A 20,788-nucleotide genomic window follows, 5' to 3' on the forward strand; every position below is an offset into this window, starting at 1 on the left:
AGATCTAGAGACAATAGATGAGAAGATTATTTTTAATTATTTTTATTATTTTTTCAAATAAGTGATGCAGTCAAGTCAACTTTATCTTATGGTTAACCTACATCTAGATAGCTCCTAATTGTTCCAAGATCACTTTCAGAAACTCCAAGTTTAAAATCAACCAACCAAATTGGTTAGGTAAGTGTAAGATTGATGAGAGGCTCTCCGTGCTTTCGTAACGGATCTAATTAAATAACCATCTTTCTTTAGGAGTGAGTCTCAGAACTACTTTCTTAGATACTAATTGGTTAGTCAAAGTCAAATCCGGTCCAACCTTCCGGTTTTTTTGTTCTATTAAGCTCGAAAGTCCTTAGAGCGAATGTCTAATTGATTTTAAATTAAGGTTTAGATCAATACAAAATGCAGGATTGTGATTTATGGGCTAAGGAATGGTGATCAACTCTCCACCTTATCTTGTTTAATTGGATTAAGTGCTCTTAAAATATTTTATGGAAGATGCAATGTAATTAGAAAAGGTGTCCAAACATGTTAAGTTCTTTTATCGTATTTTAGGTTTCTCTATATTAATTAAGTGTATATTTATTTATTTTTATGTTAGGTTATCTTTAAGCAAGAAAAAATAAGAGGTAAGTTTTAAATTAGATTAATTAGATTTGAGGAGATTGAGAGAATCTAACTAAATGAAAAGTAAATTATGCTAAGATTAAAAGACAACTAGATAACCTACAAATAAAGTAAGAAATTAAATCTACTTTCAAGATAGCAAATTATTTTACGCTATAAAAAATAGTAAATTACTAAGCTATAGGAAGCAGAAAATTTTTTTATGCATGCAAATAAAGTAATCTATCTAGAATGCAGTAAATCTACCATATATGAAAAGCAATATAAAGTAGAAATTTTAAAAAGCATAAATAGAAGTAAATTTGCAATGAAAATAAAGCAATAAATAAATTTTTTTTTTTAATTTTTTGATTTTTTTAGACTTAAAGCAACTATGCCACGATTCTCCGACAATGGCATCAAAATTTGATCGCTATCATAGGCAGTCAAAAATAAATATAATTCACTACTATGTAGTTAGGGTAAATCAGGATCGTATCCACAGGGATCGCGTTAGTTACGGTTGAGTTAATTTAATCTCAAATTAAAGATGAATAGAAGTTGATTAATTAGAAGACTACTAAATAAGCAAGAAAATAAACAACTTAATTAAAGATTAACTTTAAATATGAGAGTTCTCAGGATCTTAACTGTTTTCTTGTTTGGTAGTTGGTATCCTTTTTAACATGTTTTTGCTTTGATATCTAAATAATAAAGATATAGCCTATCTTAGAGAGCACGGCCCATATCCGTTAGATCACGGTCCGTCCCTTAAAGTTATAGGCTAGTCTAAATTATCTAGATATAAAAGAAGAATTATAACCTAAAGATAATCTATTCCAAGAGCACAAACCGTACCCGTAGATCACGGCTTGTCCCAAGGGTCATAAATTATTCTAGATCCAAATTCTTATGCAAAGTAAAATAAGACATGAAAATATGAAGCATGAAAAGTAAATCTTTATTGCATATCAAGAAGGAAATACAAAAAAATTGAAAGTAAAAAAAATACTGTCTGAACAAATTACGGAGATTTTCGGAGAGTTGATGACTAACCGACCATGGGGATACTTTTCACCACAATCTGCATCCTGGACTCTGGAGATTTCTTTCCTCGAACTTGGAGAAGACCTTCAGCAGCAAGAGGAGGAGATTTGGTGGAGAATAGGTTGAGGAAAGTGGGTTTGGAAGAGGTTGGAAGGGGGAAAAGGGTTGCTAGAATATTTAGGCTGCAGTTTGTAGGGCTGGAAAGAGAAAGGTTTGGAGGACTTTTCGGAGGCTTTTGGACGTGGGATTTTTTTTGATTTGTAGGGAACTAATGGAGGTTTGGGATGGCAGAGTTTGAGGGAAAAAAGTTGGACCTATGGCTGGTTAAAAATTTGAGAAGATAAGGTTGGTGTGAAGAAGGGCTGTGGCGTAGAACCTAAGGCTATGGGGATTAGAGGGAGATGATCCCCACAAGGAGGCTGATGTTATGAGGCGTTGGGATTTGTGGTGTTTAAATAGAGGAGAAAGGCCTAAGGTTTTGTTGTGTAGCATGTAAGAGAGGAAAGAAAAGGGGCCGGCTGATTTTATAATGACACATGAGGGCTTTTGTTGCGTGTAATAATTAAGAGAGAGGGCGTGGGTTTGTGTAAGAAAGAAAGGGGAAGGGAGCGTTGGTTTTATTAGCGTGAAGAAGTGGGATGTGGGGAGTTTGGCGTGGAGGATTTTAGGGTTTCATGAAAAGAGTGGTGGGACCATGAATAAAGACCCTTAGATCTTCATTATTGCTTCTCCTCCGTTGATCAATAAGTCGCATTCACACTGGATCTTCATGAAGAGTGATCTTTTAATCTGAGCCCCTTGAGATTTAAGTCGTGTTCACACTTGGTTCCATGTATCTTCTAATCTGGATCTTTGATTGGAGAGGTTGCTTCTTGACCCTTGATCTTTAAGTCACGTTAACACTGGAATGAGAGATGGTTGCCTAATTCATTCAAACAAAGTCAAATTGAGTCCAATTTAAATTGTATGAACCCAAACTCCCAATCACCTGCAAAATAGGCAGAGAGCATCAAATTTCAATAAAATAACATCAATTATTATAATATTTAGTACTTTTAGTAACTTAATTCAAGTGTTCATCAGCAAGCAAAAAAAATTTAGTCGAGGTAAATTATATATAGACGACAATTCTTATTTGACATTATATAGCTACGAATAAATTTATTATGATACAATTTTATTTTTAATTTTATTTAATCTTAATACTTTTGTAGTTGAATGGTGAATCCATTTTTGATTGGCAGCGCCTCTTTTAAAGCGACTTGCCATCTGGATCCTTTTCCAGATAGTCTTTTTGAGTGGTTGTGAGTGCAATTGGTCTATCTTTGCCCTTATCCACAGTAAGCAGAGAAACCATCTGACATAGAAATACCTCAATGATCTTGAATATGTTCACTATAATCTATGGTTGAGGCTAAAATGTATTCAAAAGGAAGTTGAATTGAAATACTCGGATCCGACTGCGAATGATTTTGCTGATGATAAGGATCTGATGATCGGATTGATTGTGAGTCAGCAGCAGGAGTTGGAGCTTGATGAGTCAGGATCATCTTCATAATCAACCAATTTCATAGTTAGTGAGGTTGGGGTGGATGTTGAGCAATGGGCAACTAGTAATATTCCATGCAGCCTTCTAGTTGATCAGCCATCGGAGACTTCCTCGCGAGGCACGACAAGAGGGCAAGCTACTCCTCAATGCAGAGACAAAGGAAAAGGAAAGTTAGTGCCAGCTTTGATGGAGATGGTGGAGCAGGTAGTTGATCCAGTTCGCTCAGATTGTTAGCCCTCATCTCAACTGTCTTATTCCCAAACATAAAATCCAGCTACATTTTGTACATAGCCAGTCGCAAGCCTGGACAAACGAGGGTTGCAGTAGGTTGACTGCTAGTGTGAAACTAGTCCCATTTGAATCCCATGAAAATTGTTGGGACATTTGCTACTTGTGATGCGTGCTGCATTGGATCCCACGTATAGTGAAAAGAGAAAAAAGATAAGTGTACCATCTAAAATTAAGAGTGAACATATTGATTACATAAATAGTATATTGAGTGTAATAGAATGAACAAATAAAAAGGAATATTTTATACTTAAATAATGATTAATAACACATATTTTATATCTTTGATTATATATTTACAAATATATTTGGAGCTGTATCATGTCAAAACAAGTGAGCTAGGTCTCTCTCATGTTGGGCTTATTTATATTTAAAGCTCAAAATGTTGGTTTTTGTTCTGCTAATTTACTAATTGAACAAGCTCTGTTCTAGCTGAATTATGATTCAAATGGGAGCTGCTTGCAAACAACTTTCGTTTGACAGCCCTACTAAAATGAGAACTATGCAGGCCTTCAATAACATTTGCCTGGACTTTCATAAATAGTTAAAGTAACCACATTAGAAGGTAGCGTTAGTTTATTCTAGTGGGCATAAAAGAGGCATCAATGTTTGGAGTGGTCAGGCTTATCAGTAAACTCTACATTCTTCCTATGCATCTACCTGATATTTATAATAAACTTATTTGTTGCTCATTCAAAGTCATGCATTTTCATGTTTGTAGTTCATTATGTTTCAAGAATTTCTTCATATAATGCATATATTTTTAATTTCTACGAGGGCTCTGTTGTTTGAGTTGATATATATGGCATAACTGGTCTTAGGAAGATTAATTCAATGTACTTCAGGGATATGCTTTACCATAAAGGCATACTGGTTATTGCTAACAATTATTGGTGGAATTCTGATAATCAATAATAAAGTAAGAATGTTTGATGCACCCATCCAATAAAGTAGTCGAATGTGGTTATGCTACATGAGTGGTAAAGTTTGTTGAAGTTTCTATTGGAACATCATGGACATTTGTAGTTGCTGGTCCTCTGAATGGTTTGCCAAAGTGGTGTACATTTATGGGTTTTTCTGCATGTGTTAATAAACTAATAGCTGCTAAGGGACTTGAAAAACCATTTCTTCCTCAAGATAGAAGGGTAGGTTATGGGTTGAGAAAGCATACACTTTCCTCTCTTTGCATTGCCGAGATATACTTATTCAACAAATTATAGTTATTCAATGTCTGTTGAAGAAACAATAAGTTAGAGAAAAACACAATCTAGATGTCAGATCTTGTTACATAGTATAATAGACATTGCCAAATTGTGGTGTAATAACTAATATGTCCAAGAGCCAGAGCGAAGGACTGAAACTGGTTTGATAACTGGATCAATGCAATGATGGAAAAAGGATCCCTCATCACTTTGTCGAATAACTTCGTCCCTCCTCACAGGCACTTATTTAGGCGGGGCTGGAAGATATAGGATGTACTTATTACATTTAGGGAGATAAATGTAGGTTGACTTTTTACCCTTTTGAGGGAGAGAAATGTATTAGTACATTTATATAGCATCTCTCTCCTAGCTTGTTTCATTTTTCTTTGGCTTGGAAGTCAGCCTGGTAAACTGATTCCATTCTGCTACTAGGGTTCCAAACCTTCCCCTTAGTTCTACAAAGATGTTTCCTTTCCTTATCTTGAGATGCTAAAGCTATTGTTAGTTGGTATTTCTAAGTGGGAAGGAGGGTGCCTATGTTTTAAATGCGATCACTAAATCATTATCTGAGATATGGTCTAAGTGGCCTATGAAGCATATAAAAATAGACATTTAAGTGACTTTATGTGCTACATGAGCTTCAGATCTTTAAAGGGTTTCCCTTTGATTGTTTGGTGTCTTAAAGCTGTTTAAGATGGTACTTCAGGAGTTATCACTACTGCAATATAGGCTTAGTGGCAGAAAGAATAGCCACTAAAAGTCACAAAATTGCTTCTAAAGATTTCTTAGACACTTCAGGAGTTTCCCATTCCCCTTTCCCCAAGAAAAAAGATTTCTTAGACACTGTTGCTAAAAATTTAACGCAATATTTATATTTCTCTAGAAAAATTGTTATTGTGGCAAACCATCTCTCTAAAACAGGAATTTTTTAGCAGCCACATTTTTTGCCGCTATAGGTCTACAAATATTTTTAAAAGGCAACTGTTTTTGCTGCTATATATGCAACGGCTTTTTTTTTTTTTTTTGTGTGGCAGACATTATCTTTCTGCAATAAAAGACATCACTAAAACCCTATTTTCTTGTAATAGTTAGCTTGCTGTTCAAAATGCTGGTGACGAAGTTAATAACCTGAGCATTATAATTATTTTTCCTGTCCCAGAGAAAATAGCTTGCAACTAAATTTCAACTTGAACATGACATTGTAAGCCAGTTAGCTGGCTTGAATGTACATAAAGCTTTTGCTGTTCTTGGTATGAGACACTTGTCTGTACCAACTTAAGCAAGGTAGGCTTATTTTGGTCTTTTTGTGTACCCTTATCTCCTTGCCTATATTCCTTGCAAGTATAGGGGAAACTTGGTTGGATGTTCATGAGGCTTAAACTGCATGTGTAATAAGACTTTCACACCCCTACTCATGAACTAGCCCTTTATTTTTCTTGGCAATACATCTGGTTTCCAAGGATGCCTATTGTAGGATTTTGGAACCAATACATACTGTGGTCATCTGGTTGAGCTGCCTCACCTTTTGTTTTTGGTTACCAGTCATTGGTCCAGGCTTTAGACCTGTCCTGAAGCTGGTTGAGAATGTGCGTTTTCATTTGAATACTAAGTTAAATTCTGCTAGGATAAAATACCAAAATTGATCCTATATGTATTAACACTTACAGTCACGTGATCATTCATGAAACTGATAAGCTTCTAGGTTTGTCAGTATTTGCACTTTGTTTTTAACTTTAACTATTGACTACTTTTACATTATTGTGCTCTTTCTTTGCTCTCAATTTTTGTCAGATTTCTAGAAATTATCTATTTATTTATTTTGATCATTTCTTGCGCTTTCAGTTTTTCAAGGAATTTAACTCAAAGCTGCTGGAGTCTCCCAATTACATAACAAGAAGGCAAGCTGTCAAGGTAAAATTACTTTGGTGTTGATTATTGTAAAGACTAACTGATAATGTGTACTAAGAAATAGGACTTATTTTCAAATCTCATTATCCGTAGTAATCCCCCTTAGGATTTCTTTACATGTTGTATAAAATATCTATTTCATTATCAAGAATTAGGTAAGTCCTGCAATACTTGTTTAACTAAGTCTAGGTTGATGTCGTGATTCCCATTTGTTATAATGCCATAATAATGTATTTTGTCAATGATGCTTCAAAAGGATAATTATATATTTTGTCTAGGGTATCTGATGGTTTTTTCCCCCTAATGTATTGGAGCATCTCAAGGCAATATCTTTGTTAAAGCTCTGCTATTATTTTCAGCTTTTGGGAGACACGTTACTGGATCGATCAAATTCTGCTGTTATGGTGCGCTATGTTAGCTCAAAGGACAATCTTATGATTCTAATGAATCTTCTCAGGGTATTATATATCTTGTCTTCCCATATATTTGTTGCTGTGTATTTTGTTAATTTACCATTAACCACATCTGAATGCTTCTAGTTTGCTTAGTCCAATGGTTTTCACTCATTAAGATCTTTGTTCCACCTCAGACCTTTTTTATGGATATTGCAGAGGCATTGTAGAATTTGAGAATTGGAGGACCAATCTCTCAAAATGCCTTGAATTGATGTTTAGAGAATTTGTCGTGACTCTGGAGATATGAGAAACAATGAGAATAATGAGATCTTCTTTGTCTTCGAAGCTCCTCTCACCATTCCCATCTGTATGATGCAAGCAGATTTTCAATATGAACATGGGCATTTTTGCCTAGTGGATTTTCACTTCCAGCATAAAGAATCTTGCAGCCTTCTTTGACTTATTGTTCGGTATTGTCCAAAGTGATCCCTCCCCCACCACAAACCAAAAAAAAAAAAAAGGATCTCTCCCTTTGATCTTTGGATCCTCTCAAATCCCATTAAATTCTGGCTCCTTCCTATATGTATTCTGGCTCCTTCCTATATATATTCTGGAAACTAATTTCAATTAGTGCAAATAGAGGAAGAGTGAGATTATCTCCTCATTCAAATTTATCAAATTTCCCCTCTGATGGCCTATCTACTTCCTAAAATTCTCTTAGAAGTGCCATCCCCCCTCTTCCTCGTACAAAAATTCATTTGCTTGATCCTACTTTTTTCAACTATATATATAATTAGTTCTTTTATTAATAGACCCATCCAGACCTAGTTTAATTATTGGAAAGGACATACACAAAAAGAATTGTTTTGGAAATAAAAAGAGTGAAATCAACAAAGTCTATGAGTAAAGATATTCCTCAAAAAGGAGAAAAGAAAAAGATATTTTAATCAAATAGCATGCATTTTATAACTTAGCCATCCATGCTTTATCATATTGCTAATCTCTAATAACGGTGGTTAGAAAGGTCTCAACTTTTCCATTGCAATGATTTGAAGGTAACTTCTATTTTTCATTTCCATTTCCTCTTTATATTATTATCACTAAAATATGTTGGGTTTCAGTGGCGCAGCAGAAGGAATAGGTGTTTAAAATTTTCATTCAAAACACCCGATGCATCGGAAACCCTAATGTCCAGAAACCCTTGACTATATCAATCAAAGAATAATAAATATAAATTTGGATCAGAAAAATATCTGTAGTGCTAATTCAATTTTCACAAGGCGTCCAAGTGTCTGCTCTCCAACGGTGATTCACACGGAAATTGAACCAAGGACAGCGCTCTTTTTTCACCTTGCTTCAAGAGTTCTAGCCCCTAGAACTCGACTAGCCACCAATCGATCAGACCTTCCCTCAGACCTGAGTCTGAACCACTCAGAACTACCCACTAGACCTGACCACCTTTTTCTGGACCTCTTAAACCTTTAGAGCTATTAGGTTTAGGCTTGTCTTAAAAGAACAAGTCTTTGTCCTAAACCCTAGAGTTGTAAGAGAGGGAGTGGATAGGGGATGTAAGAATTGAATGATCAACCCTTCTGCCGTCCCCTATTTATAGCACCAGATGGGGCACCAACAGAGAAGGCACGCCTCATCTGAAAAGCCATATCAAGTCGTCGTATCACTTATTTGAGAGTCTTTAAACAGAAGGACTCTTCAGGATGTGATACGTCGATTTCAGCCCTCTCATGCGCACATGCCCAGAATGAGATGCTTTTTGCGTCTCTTCTGACTTAAGATATGCGTGAAAAATTGCCACATAACACATAATTCAAATGGAAAGACTATCAGCAAGTGACGTCCCATTTGGATAAGTGTTTAAACCTGAGAAGGACTTAATCAGAGAGACGTGCAAGTGCCTACTCACTGTCGCATGCGTGCACGCCCAGAAAAGGGCGTCAAAAGCAACATTCCAATATCCAATAATTTTTCAAATTTTTACCACGTGATCAGCACTTAAAACTGATCCTTATCAGAAAAATTATCAGATAAAAAACTCGCTTAAGACTCCTCAAACAGAAGGAGTCTTCGCATCCCTTCGCACATCCAGAAAATCTATCGCACGCGCAACAATGTTCTAAAAATTTTTTCATGCACAATTTGATGGATTTTTCATACTTTAAATAGTGTGCTAGATCGTTCATGATCTGATCTAGTTGCCATAAAAAATAGAGATCCAAAACAGAAGGACTCTTAGTCCATCTGCATGCCAAAACCAAGTAGCACGTGTGCTCTGCATATTTGCGCCAAAAGTCCTCATCTTGGACTCTTGGTTTTTGGCGTTAAGATAAGATGTGGCACCTCTTTTTTGGCTGTTTCCAATTGGCTTGACTTGATCCAAATGCTCACCAAATTTGACTAGCAAATCAGTAAGGCATGAGACCAAATTGATCTCCAAAGGAGCGAAAGTTTTCACACGTGCTAGCATACTTACCGAAACCCTGATTGAATCCAAAATTTCAATCAACTTTTTTCAAAAGGGTCCTTGGCCAATTTTCATATGTGTGTGAACTATTGGGTTCCACATCTAGCCAGCAATAGGTCCGGGTGCAAGTTGACCTAATTTGATTAGATTTTAATCTAACCGATCTAGGTTTAATCGAGCTAATCCGAGCTCAACAATTAGAACTCTTTCTAATTGGCAATCGAATTAAACACTTTAATTTGATCAGACCTACAAGTCAAGATTAACGTCTAGCAACGTATCATGACTACCCAAAAGATATGGAATTTAGTGAAAAAATCAAATATATCCTTCAGTGGCAAGTTATCGTGCAATTCAATCCTTCGATCATCGCTGTACCCTGAATATGTTCATGAGTATGGAATCATGTCAAACTCAAACATATTCATATCGATCTCAATTAACCAATGATGACTCCGATGAAAAAACATTAGAAACTCTTTCTAATCTCCTTTCTATTTTTGACCAAAAATTTTTTTTCGAGTCATCTAGAAATGAGAATACACAGGATGTGATCTCTTCTTACTATTAGTGATCGATTCTATGTTGACCTACTCACAATATTCATACACACCATATCCAGACCACTCTGTACATGTCTTAATGCCATGCTTGAGTATGAACCAAAATATGGATTCATGTGCATAAGATTCCATGATGATCTCAAGTCTAAGGATCACTTGCACACTTTCATTTAGAGAGCCATCTTTGACATGCAAATAAGGCTTCCATAAGATGTTCTCTTTCATCAAGTTAATTCAATGGACTCATTTTTCAAATGAGCATCCACATCCTTGTATTAGTGTCCCACACAAGTGATTAGTGAGATCTGCCATCCTCTCCATCGAGCATACATAGGATGTGCCAGTCTATCTGGAACATTGATCTCCGACTCAATGTTTCTACGACTATGAATATTTAAGATTAAGATTTTAGAGTTTTAGGTCTCACCAGCATGACCCATTCATGTTTCCTAAAACTATTGTCCTAATCTTTGTGGTTCATCATAATCTGAGTCATAATAAGATGCAGCTAATATAACGAATCAATGTCTCATTTTATTATCAAATAATAAATATTATTACATGAGTTGGAAAATTACAAAGAAAAATCTCATCGTAACATATTTACGATTGGCTTATGGGGCACTCTTCTTTCAATCTCCCACTTGCACTAAAGCCAATCGTCTTTGTATCTCAATTCTATACAATTAAGATGGCGATCAAATAGCTGCTGTGGTATGGTCTTAGTAAATGGGTCTGCTATATTATTTTTTGTATCTACTCGTTCAAGGACAACATCATGTCTCAACAATTTTTTGAACGAGGTGGAAGTGTCTGAGAATGTGCTTGGATCTTTGATGAGACTTAGGTTCCTTAGCTTGAATAACAGCCTCAATGTTATCACAATAGAGTGGCACCGATCCTTCAATCTCAGGAACGACTCCTAAATCTATGATGAACTTCTTCATTCAGATTGCTTCTTTAGCGGCTTCACTAGTAGCGATGTACTCTGCCTTAGTAGTTGAGTCAGCTATTGTGTGCTGCTTGAAACTCTTCCAACTCACTGTCCCACCATTAAGGATAATCACGTACTCTGATATTGACTTGCTATCATCTGGATCAGATTGGAAACTAGAATCTGTATATCCCTCTAGTTTCAACTCTGATCCTTCTCCATATATAAGAAAAACATCTTTAGTCTTTAGGTACTTCAAAATATTTTTCACAGCTTTCTAATGATCCTTTCCTGGATCAACTTGAAATCTGCTAGCTACATCTAAAGCATAAGCTACATCAGGCCTGGTACATAGCATGGCATACATAATTGATCTCATAGTCAAAGTATAAGGGATTTCATTCATCCTCTTTCTCTCTTCTGGTATCTTAGGACATATTTTCTTAGAGAGACGTATACTATGACTTGTAGGCAGGTAACCTCTCTTACTTGCCTCCATATTAAACCTCTTTAATATGAGATCTATGTACCGTGACTGAGATAAGCCTAACATTCTTTTAGATCTATCTTTATAGATCTTTATACTCAGTATATAGAATGCTTCACCCAAGTCTTTCATGAAAAACTTATTCGATAGTCAAGTCTTGACCGATTGCATCATTGGGATATCATTTTCAATGAGCAGTATGTCATCGACATACAAAATCAAGAAGACAACAGCACTCCCACTTGTTTTCTTATACACACACGATTCATCTTTATTTTTGATAAAGCCAAAGTCTTTGACTGTCATGTCAAATCGGATGTTCCGGCTCCTCGAAGCTTGCTTTAATCCATACATGGATCTCTAGTTTGCATACTTGATTTGCCCTCCCATTTGAGACAAATCCCTCTAGCTGAGTCATATAGACTTTTTCCTTTAGATTATCATTGAGAAAAGCGGTCTTGACGTCCATCTGTCATATCTTATAGTCGTAGTATGCTGTTATAGCAAGCAAAATCTGGATGGACTTGAGTATACTACTAGTGAGAAAGTTTCATCATAGTCAATTCTTTGTCTTTGTCTGAAATCCTTCTCCACCAACCTAACTTTGTAGGTTTCTACTTGGCCATCTGCTCCGATCTTCTTCTTGAAAATCCATTTGCATCCTATTGGGGTCACACCCTCAGGTGCATCAACCAAGGTCCACACTTGGTTGGTGTACATCGAGTCTATCTTAGATTTCATGGCTTCCAGCCATCTGTCTGAGTCTTTACTCATGACAGCTTCCGAATAGGTCAGTGGATCATCATCCTGAATGATGTTGATTGAATTGTCATTCTCAATGATAAAATCATATCTCAGAGGTGTTTGACACACTCTATCTGACCTTCGAAGAGGTGTGTGCTGTGGATGTACCTCATCTTTGGGTACTTTTGATTGAGGATCTTTTTGTGGTTCATTCACAGGTATTTCTGGATCGATTTGTAGATCATGAACTTTCATAAGTTCAATATTCCTCCCACTTTTTTTTTGGATGAATTTATTTTTCAAAAAAATGGCATGCCTACTAACAAATACCTTTTGTTCAGTAGGATGGTAGAAATAGTATCCATTAGTTTTCTTAGGATATCTTATAAACCTATACTTGTCTGATCTAGCACTAAGCTAATGTCCAAAAATATTTTTGACATAAGCAGGATAGTCTCAAATTTTAAGATGTTTAAGATTAGGCTTCCTTCCCTTTCATATCTCATATGGTGTGTTTGCAACAGACTTCGAAGGCATCCTGTTTAATATGTATGCGGTAGTTTTTAGTGCATATCCCCAGAAAGATATTGGAAGATCAGTGAAGCACATCATGGATTGCACCATATCCATCAAAGTGCGATTCCTTCTTTCTGCTACACCATTTAACTGGGATGTATAAGGAGGGATCCATTCAGAGAGAATACCTTTACTTTTAAGGTGTCAAGAAATTCACTAGGTAAGTATTCTCCTCCTCGATCAGATCGAAGAACCTTAATACTTTTTCAATTTGTTTCTCGACCATACATTGATATTCTTTGAACTTATCAAAGACTTCGGATTTATGTTTCATAAGATACACATATCCGAACTTTGATAGATTATCTGTAAAGATGATAAAATAGGAGTATCCTCTTCTGGCCTGAGTTGTCATTGGTCCATATACATTTGTATGTACTGGGGCTAACAACTCATTCGTCTTCTCTCTATATCCAGAAAATGGAGTCTTGGTCATCTTACCTATGAGACAAGATTTACAAGTTCCCAATGATTCATATCATATGGGTCAAAGAATTCTTGTTTGTATAACTTGTTTATCCTTGACTCACTAATATGACCAAGGTGGCAATGGCAGAGATATATGATATTCACATCTTTTCTCTTTCTTTTCATATTTCTTTCAATATGAAAAATATTTTTATTGAGTGCAAGAATTAAAAGATTGTTATCAATATAACCACTACCATAAAATTCATTAAAAAAAAAATGGAGCATCCATTTTCCATTAGCCTTATTTCATAACCTTGTTTTAATAATAAAGGTATAGAAATAATATTTCTAATGACCTTTGATATATAATAACAGTCTTTCAATTCTAAAGTTTTGTCCGAAGGTAAATCAAGCATACAAGTTTCCACAGCTTCTGCACTAATGGACTCTCCACTTGCGTCATAAAACTCGAGGTTACCTCTTTTCAGACCTTTGATATTCTGGAGTCGCTGTAATGAATTACAAATATGCGATCCATAGGCGGTATCCAATACCCAAGTATCAGAGTCTGAACCCTCAATGAAAAATAGGTCTGTATCATATACATATCTTTTGGTGCTATACTTGCATCCTGCTTTAAAATTTTAAGATTATTCTTGCAATTATACTCCTAATATCCAAATTTACCACAAAATGAATAGATAATATTTTTATGGACATCTTTTGCCTTCTCATTATAACTGATCAATCCAAGGTCAGGAATATCCAGAACATTGGAGTTCTTCTCCGATATGAACCTAACTTGCAAATTTCTCAACCAATCCACATAGTTGAGATCGGTCAACATATTTTTATCTATGGTGTTATGCAGTGAAAATAAAGAAGCCATAATGCAGATCTAAATTTGCATAAATAAAGAACAATAGTATAAATAGACTTCTCATGTTTGACATGCATAACTAGATGAGGACTTTTAAAACTAGTTATATCTCTCACTATTTTATCGGATACCATAGTCCTCTCCTATGGTAAACGAGAAATCCTAATCTGATTTCTTAATGGGGTTGAGATCCTAATCCCTCATTGAAGCCTTGTGAATATCACAACAAACCTCAATGAGTTCAAAGATAGAAAAATCTATTTAATTGCATCTTATGCAACTCTCAACATAATCCTTGCCTCTAAAAATACTCATAGCCTTGTGGATATCGTAATAAACTATAGTATTTTGTAGTTAAGTCAGATCCTTCATTTTCATACAGTCATATCTGAAAAATACTGTCTTTGTGGATATCACAACAAAGCAACATATCCAAGATATGCCGTAAAGTATCAAATATGCATCAAGGCAAATCCTCATCAATTTTCATAGCAAGCTTTGTGGATATCACAACAAACCTACTATGATTTTTGATAGGATATTGACTAGGTATGAAGGCATATGTAGTGTTCGAAATATTGAGCTACCATCATTCAAGATTCGAACTAATCCAATTGGTCAGAAAAGTGTTAAGATTGATGGGGGTCCCTTCGTTGCTTTTTTTAGACACCAATAAAATTGATCAGGCCAGCAACGGAACCAATTAAATAACCATCGCACTTGAAACATTCTTTAGACACCAATTGATTAATCGATTCAAAAAAATAGATCAGTTACTGATTCACAACACTACAATTTAATATGATTTTTATGAGGATTTTAATGGTCTCTCAAGCACATCCTAAATCAATCAATCATAATAATGTACTAATATAGTTGTATCTTAAAAATCATAATAACTAATAGCATCCAATCATATCTCTAAGATATAAAAATATAATCATATAATATGATTATAATTAAGCATTTCAAGCATATCACATATGCATGAAATTCTAATAACATGCATGGATACAAAATACTCTTTTCACGGTTCTTCTTCTTAAGATATCACAGTGGCACTCTTACACGCCATAAGAGTATCCTATGGAATAGGAAGAGAGGGTCTCTGAACCCTATTTGCTCTTATGATCGGACAGTCTAGTGATGAACCCCAATTAGAGTACTAAGCTACTAAAAAAATTTTACACATACATCATGCATTTAACATAAAACATATCATTAAGACATACTAGGATTTGGAAGTTCGATCGGGTTCAACCCTTGACCCGACTTGAACCAAACCAAAAATCCATACTTAATCACAATCAAGATAATAATTTAACCTTTGATTATATAGATCAAGATAGGCTCTGATACCACTATTGGGTTCAGGTGGCGCAGCGAAAGGATTAGGTGTTTAAAATTTTCATTCAAAACATCCGATGCACTGAAAATCCTAATGTCCAAAAATCCTTGACTATATCAATCAAAGAATAATAAATGTAAATTTGGATCAGAAGAATATCTGTAGCGCTAATGCAATTTCCACGAGGTGTCCAAGTGTCCGCCCTCCAACGGTGATCTATTCGAAAATTGAACCAAGGACAGTGCTCCTTCTTCACCTTGCTTCAAGAGTTCTAGCCTCTAGAACTCGACTAGCCATCAATCGATCAGACCTTCCTTCAGATCTGAGTCTGAACCACTCAGAACCGCCCACTGAATCTGACCATCTTTTTTTGGATCTCTTAAATCCTTAGAGCTATTAGTTTTAGGCTTGTCTTAAAAGAACAAGCCTTTATCCTAAACCTTAGAGTTGTTAGAGAGGGAGTGGATAGGGGATGTAAAAATTGAATGATCAACCCTTCTGTCGTCCCCTATTTATAGCACCAGATGGGGTGCCAACAGAAAAAGCACGCCTCATCTGGAAAGCCATATCAAGTTATCGTATCACTTATCTGAGTCTTTAAACAGGACTCTTCAGGATGTGATACATCGATTTCAGCCCTCTCACGCACACACGCCCAGAATGAGATACTTTTCGCATCTCTTCTGACTTCATATATGCGTGAAAAATGGCCACGTAACACATAATTCAAATGGGAAGACTATCAGCAAGTGACGCCCCATTTGGATAAGTGTTTAAACCTGAGAAGGACTTAATCGGAGAGATGTGCAAGTGCCTACTCACTGTCGCACGCGTGCACGCCCAGAAAAGGGCGTCAAAAGCAACCTTCCAATATCTAATAATTTTTTGGATTTTTACCACGTGATCAGCACTTAAACTGAATCTTATCAGAAAAATTATCAGATAAAAAAGTCACTTAAAACTCCTTAAACAAAAGGAGTCTTCGCATCCCTTCGCGCATCCAAAAAACCTGCCGCATGCGCAACAATGTTCCAGAAATTTTTTCACGCATAATCTGATGAATTTTTTATACTTTAAATAGCGTGCTAGGTCGTTTATGATCTGATCTAGTTGTCATAAAAAATAGAGATCCAAAACGGAAGGACTCTTAGTCTATCTGCATGCCAAAACCAAATAGTGCGTGCGCTCTGTATATTTGTGCCAAGAGTCCTCGTCTTGGACTCTTGGTTTTTGGCATTAAGATAAGATGTGGCACCTCTTTTTTGGTTGTTTTTAGGTGGCTTGACCTGACCAAATTGATCTCCAAAGGAGCTAGGGTTTCTACATGTGCTAGTATGCTTACCGAAACCTTGATTAAATCCAAAATTTCGATCAACCTTTTTCAAAAGGATCCTTGACCAATTTTCATGTGTGTGACCCATTGGGTTCCACATCTAGCCAGCAATAGGTCCGAGTGTAAGTTGACTTAATTTGATTAGACTTTAATCTAACCGATTTAGGTCCAATCGAGCTAACCCGAGCTCAACAGTTAGAACTCTTTTTAATTGACGGTCGAATTAAACTCTTTAATTCGATCAGACCTACAAGTCAAGATTGACGTCTAGTAACGTATCATGACTACTCAGAAGATGTGAAATTTAGTGAAAATATCAAATATACCCTTCAGTGGTAAGTTACCATGCAATTCAATCCTTCAATCATCTCTGCACTCTGAATATATTCATGAGTATGGAATTATGTCAAACTCAAACACATATTCATATCGATCTCAATTAACCAATGATGACTCCGATGAAGAAGCATTAGAAACTCTTTCTAATCTCCTTCTTACTTTTGGCCAAAAATTTTTTTTCAGTCATCTAGAAATGAGAATACACAGGATGCGATCTCCTCTTACTATTAGTGATCGATTCCATGTTGACCTACTCACAACATTCATACACACTCTACCATATCCAGAACACTCCGTACATGTCTTAATGTCATGCTTGAGTATGAACCAAAATATGGATTTATGTGCACAAGATTCCATAATGATCTCAAGTCTAAGGATCACTTGCATAACTCCCACTTAGAGAACCATCTTTGACATGCAAGTAAGGCTTCCATAAGATATTCTCTTTTATCGAGTTAATTCAGTGGACTCATTTTTCAAATGAGCATCCACATCCTTGTATTAGTGTCCCACATAAGTGGCTAGTGAAATCTGCCAACCTCTCTATCGAGCATATATAGGATGTGCCCAACTCAATGTTCCTACGACCAGAAATATTTAAGATTAGGATTTTAGGGTTTTAGGTCTCACCAGCATGATCCATTTATGTCTCCTAAAATCATTTTCATAATATTTGGGGTTCATCATAATCTTAGTTATAATAAGATGCAATTAATATGATAAATCAATGCCTCATTTTATTATCAAATAATAAATATCATTACATGAGTTGAACAATTACAAAGAAAAGTTCCATCGCAACATACTTGCGATTGGCTTATAGGGCACTCTTCTTTCACAATATTGTATATTGGTTATTTTTTATTGTCTAATGTCAAAGGCAAGCAAAATTTAAAGTTCCAAGTACTCATATTCTTACTCTTGCTAAATTATTCTCATTGCAAGGAATCAAACGTAACTTTTCTATTCATTCCCTATTCCCTTTCTAGTTAAAAACATAATAACTTGGTATTGCATACCAATTTAATTATTTATTCTACTGTATGATGTTATAGAGTTACAATATGTTCTTTATAGTTATTTTATCTAATTTCTGGCATCTGTCAGTGTACATGCTTTACTTTGATGTCATGCCATTTGCATTTCTTTTTTCTTTTTTCTACTTATTATATATATATGTATATATATTTATTTATGCATACATAATTTTTTTTAGCTCTTTTAGTACAAGAATGATGATTTCAAACCATTTGTTTGTTTGCTGAAATTTAAAATCATATGTTTTAAAGACTCGTAAATGAAGCATTTTTTAAAAAAAAATATCCAATAGATTTTTTATTTCAAAATCATAGTTATTGGTACTCATATTGTTCATCTTATGAATATCAAATTCTTTGGTTAGCATAATGCAATTTATCAATAGTTAATTATTCTAAAAAATGTCAAAAAAAAAGTTTATTTCTTTAAAAATAAGATTTTTACCCATCCCTCATCCCCAAATGAAAAATCTTAGTTCTGTCCCTGTGTGTTATTTTAACCTATCTGGACACATTTGTATTTGTGTATGCTCATCTGTACGAATTTGTATTTTTTTGTTCTTTTTTTTTGAATATTTAGTAGAAGAATTGATTAGAGACCACACCTGTTTCATGTCAATGAATATTAGTCCATCAGATCATGGCAAACCTAACAGAGATGTAATAGACTGGGAAAGATCCAAATTCTCAGTCACACAATGAGGCAAAAACAATGCTTTAAATGTTGACGAAAACCTGCATGTCTATGTGCCAATGCTAAATCATTAATGGTGACTGATGTACATTAATGTGTTATGCTTGAGCTTGTTTATGTGCATTACATGATTATTAACATATTCTTAAATCTCAATTGTTTGAATTGATTTTTATTCATAGGAAACAAGTAAGAACATCCAAATAGAGGCTTTCCATGTATTCAAGGTGCAGTCCTAGCGCCTCTGGTTTTTTTTATTTTTTTTCTCTCTTTTACACTTGCTATTCTTTGTTTGTTTTCTGAATGATGCATAACTTTTTGTTTCAAATTTCAGTTATTTGTTGCTAATCAAAACAAGCCACAGGAGATAGTAAGCATACTTGTCACCAACAGAAACAAGCTTCTTCGTCTTCTAAGCGACTTTAAGACAGACAAAGGTGACGTTTTGCCTTACTAATATCCACTTTGAGAACTATTACTGTCTTTTTCTGGGACACAGTCCCAGATTACTTGTACAACCCATGTGCTCTTTTCTCAGCATTTAGAGCACATTTTCATATCATCACTTGGGCATTTTTTATGATCGCAAGTCCTTTAATAAAATATTTATGTTATTGCAGCCCTCTATTAAACTTAACTGGCTAACTTTCCTGATACTTAAAACTTATTTTGTTGGAGCTTTACTTATGGCGCTGTCTTCATATGTTGCAGAGGATGAACAGTTTGAGGCAGACAAAGCTCAAGTTATCAAAGAAATAGCAGCGCTGTAACGAAGGAATTCTCCTGATGGAGTTTGTCATGTCTGTTGTATTATTTTCTATTATGTAAAATTGTAAATTTAGAATATAAGTTGGAATCACCACAGAACTCTGTCATGGCATCCGCGGACCATTGTATTATATCTACAGAGGGGGAAGATACTTTCCTGAAACATCAATCAGAAGACCATGCTTCTTTTTTTTTGGCAACAACTTACGTACAATTGTTTTAATTATATACTCGTCAAAATGTTCTGGACTTCACAACCAACAAGAAAAAAAACCTGCTGGTTATGTTAGTATTCGGTAGAAATATCATGGACGCACTTGGCTTAACATGCTGGTTATAGACTTCTGAGGCTGGGTAGTTGAGTTACAAGGAAGGCAGCGTAGGCAACCTGAGCTTTATCGGTTTGGTCATTGATTATATTGTTGGGTATTACCGCATTGCATGTGCTTATTTTTGTGAGTCGATTCCCACCGAGGCTTAGTTCATTTGTTGGAAGGGCCTTAAAATGTGGCTTAGGCGTTGGATATTTGCTAATCCAACAATCTTGAATAAGCCACTTGGCCAAACAAAGCCAAAGCTACTGATAAGTAGTGATACATCCAGAATATTCCATTCATCATGGTGTTGGCATCTTAATAGTGGCTCTATGCATCCCTGTTGATGGGTGCTAGAGCAGTTCATAAATTGCTCTGTGGACCCTCATGATCGGAATTTTGGAGCCTTCCATCTGTCCATGGGTGCTAGAGCAGTTCATAAATTGCTGCCATGTGGATCCTCATGATCGTGCTAGCAGAATTTCGGAGCCTTCCATCTGCTAGTTGATAGATCGTCGATTTTGTATATTTATCACTCAATTTTAATTCAGGATGTGCAAGTTGTTATTCCATGACCACCTAGGTGCGTCTCTATGGCTCCTAAGAGAAATAAATGGCATATCCTTCATACGATAGATATCCATCTTTGTCTATAAATTCTAATTCTCTGGCTCTCCTGTTAAGTGAATATGTGCTTCGCATGCCATCTTCTAGAGATCGACCCATATACATTGAATTCATTTCTCTCACATACTTTGGGCTCACCTTAGAATCCACTGATACATTCCAAGTAGCATCTAGAGTCCATCAGACTTATATATTCCATCTCTTCATTCCAACTCATACTCAATATCGATCACTTTAAATTTGACTAAAAGGTTCCACT

At 35.5% G+C, this 20,788-nt stretch overlaps 1 protein-coding gene across 3 annotated transcripts in view; it reads left to right on the forward strand.

Annotated features, from left to right (window-relative positions):
• LOC105032982 (putative MO25-like protein At5g47540) overlaps positions 1-19,795 on the forward strand; it is a 94,683-nt gene extending 74,888 nt beyond the window's left edge. For 2 of the 3 annotated variants that reach the window (XM_010907589.3, XM_073249167.1), the window contains exons 7-11: positions 6,532-6,600; positions 6,957-7,055; positions 19,003-19,047; positions 19,155-19,257; positions 19,532-19,795. In XM_010907589.3, the coding sequence (XP_010905891.1) occupies positions 6,532-6,600; positions 6,957-7,055; positions 19,003-19,047; positions 19,155-19,257; positions 19,532-19,590 (375 nt within the window). In that variant the 3' untranslated portion in view covers positions 19,591-19,795. The remainder of the gene's footprint in view (positions 1-6,531; positions 6,601-6,956; positions 7,056-19,002; positions 19,048-19,154; positions 19,258-19,531) is intronic. The other variant, XM_029261179.2, reaches the window with a different exon arrangement.
• The last annotated feature ends 993 nt before the right edge of the window (positions 19,796-20,788 follow it).

This window comes from Elaeis guineensis, chromosome 15, assembly GCF_000442705.2.
Source record: "Elaeis guineensis isolate ETL-2024a chromosome 15, EG11, whole genome shotgun sequence".
In the NCBI taxonomy this organism is placed as follows: Eukaryota; Viridiplantae; Streptophyta; class Magnoliopsida; order Arecales; family Arecaceae; genus Elaeis; species Elaeis guineensis.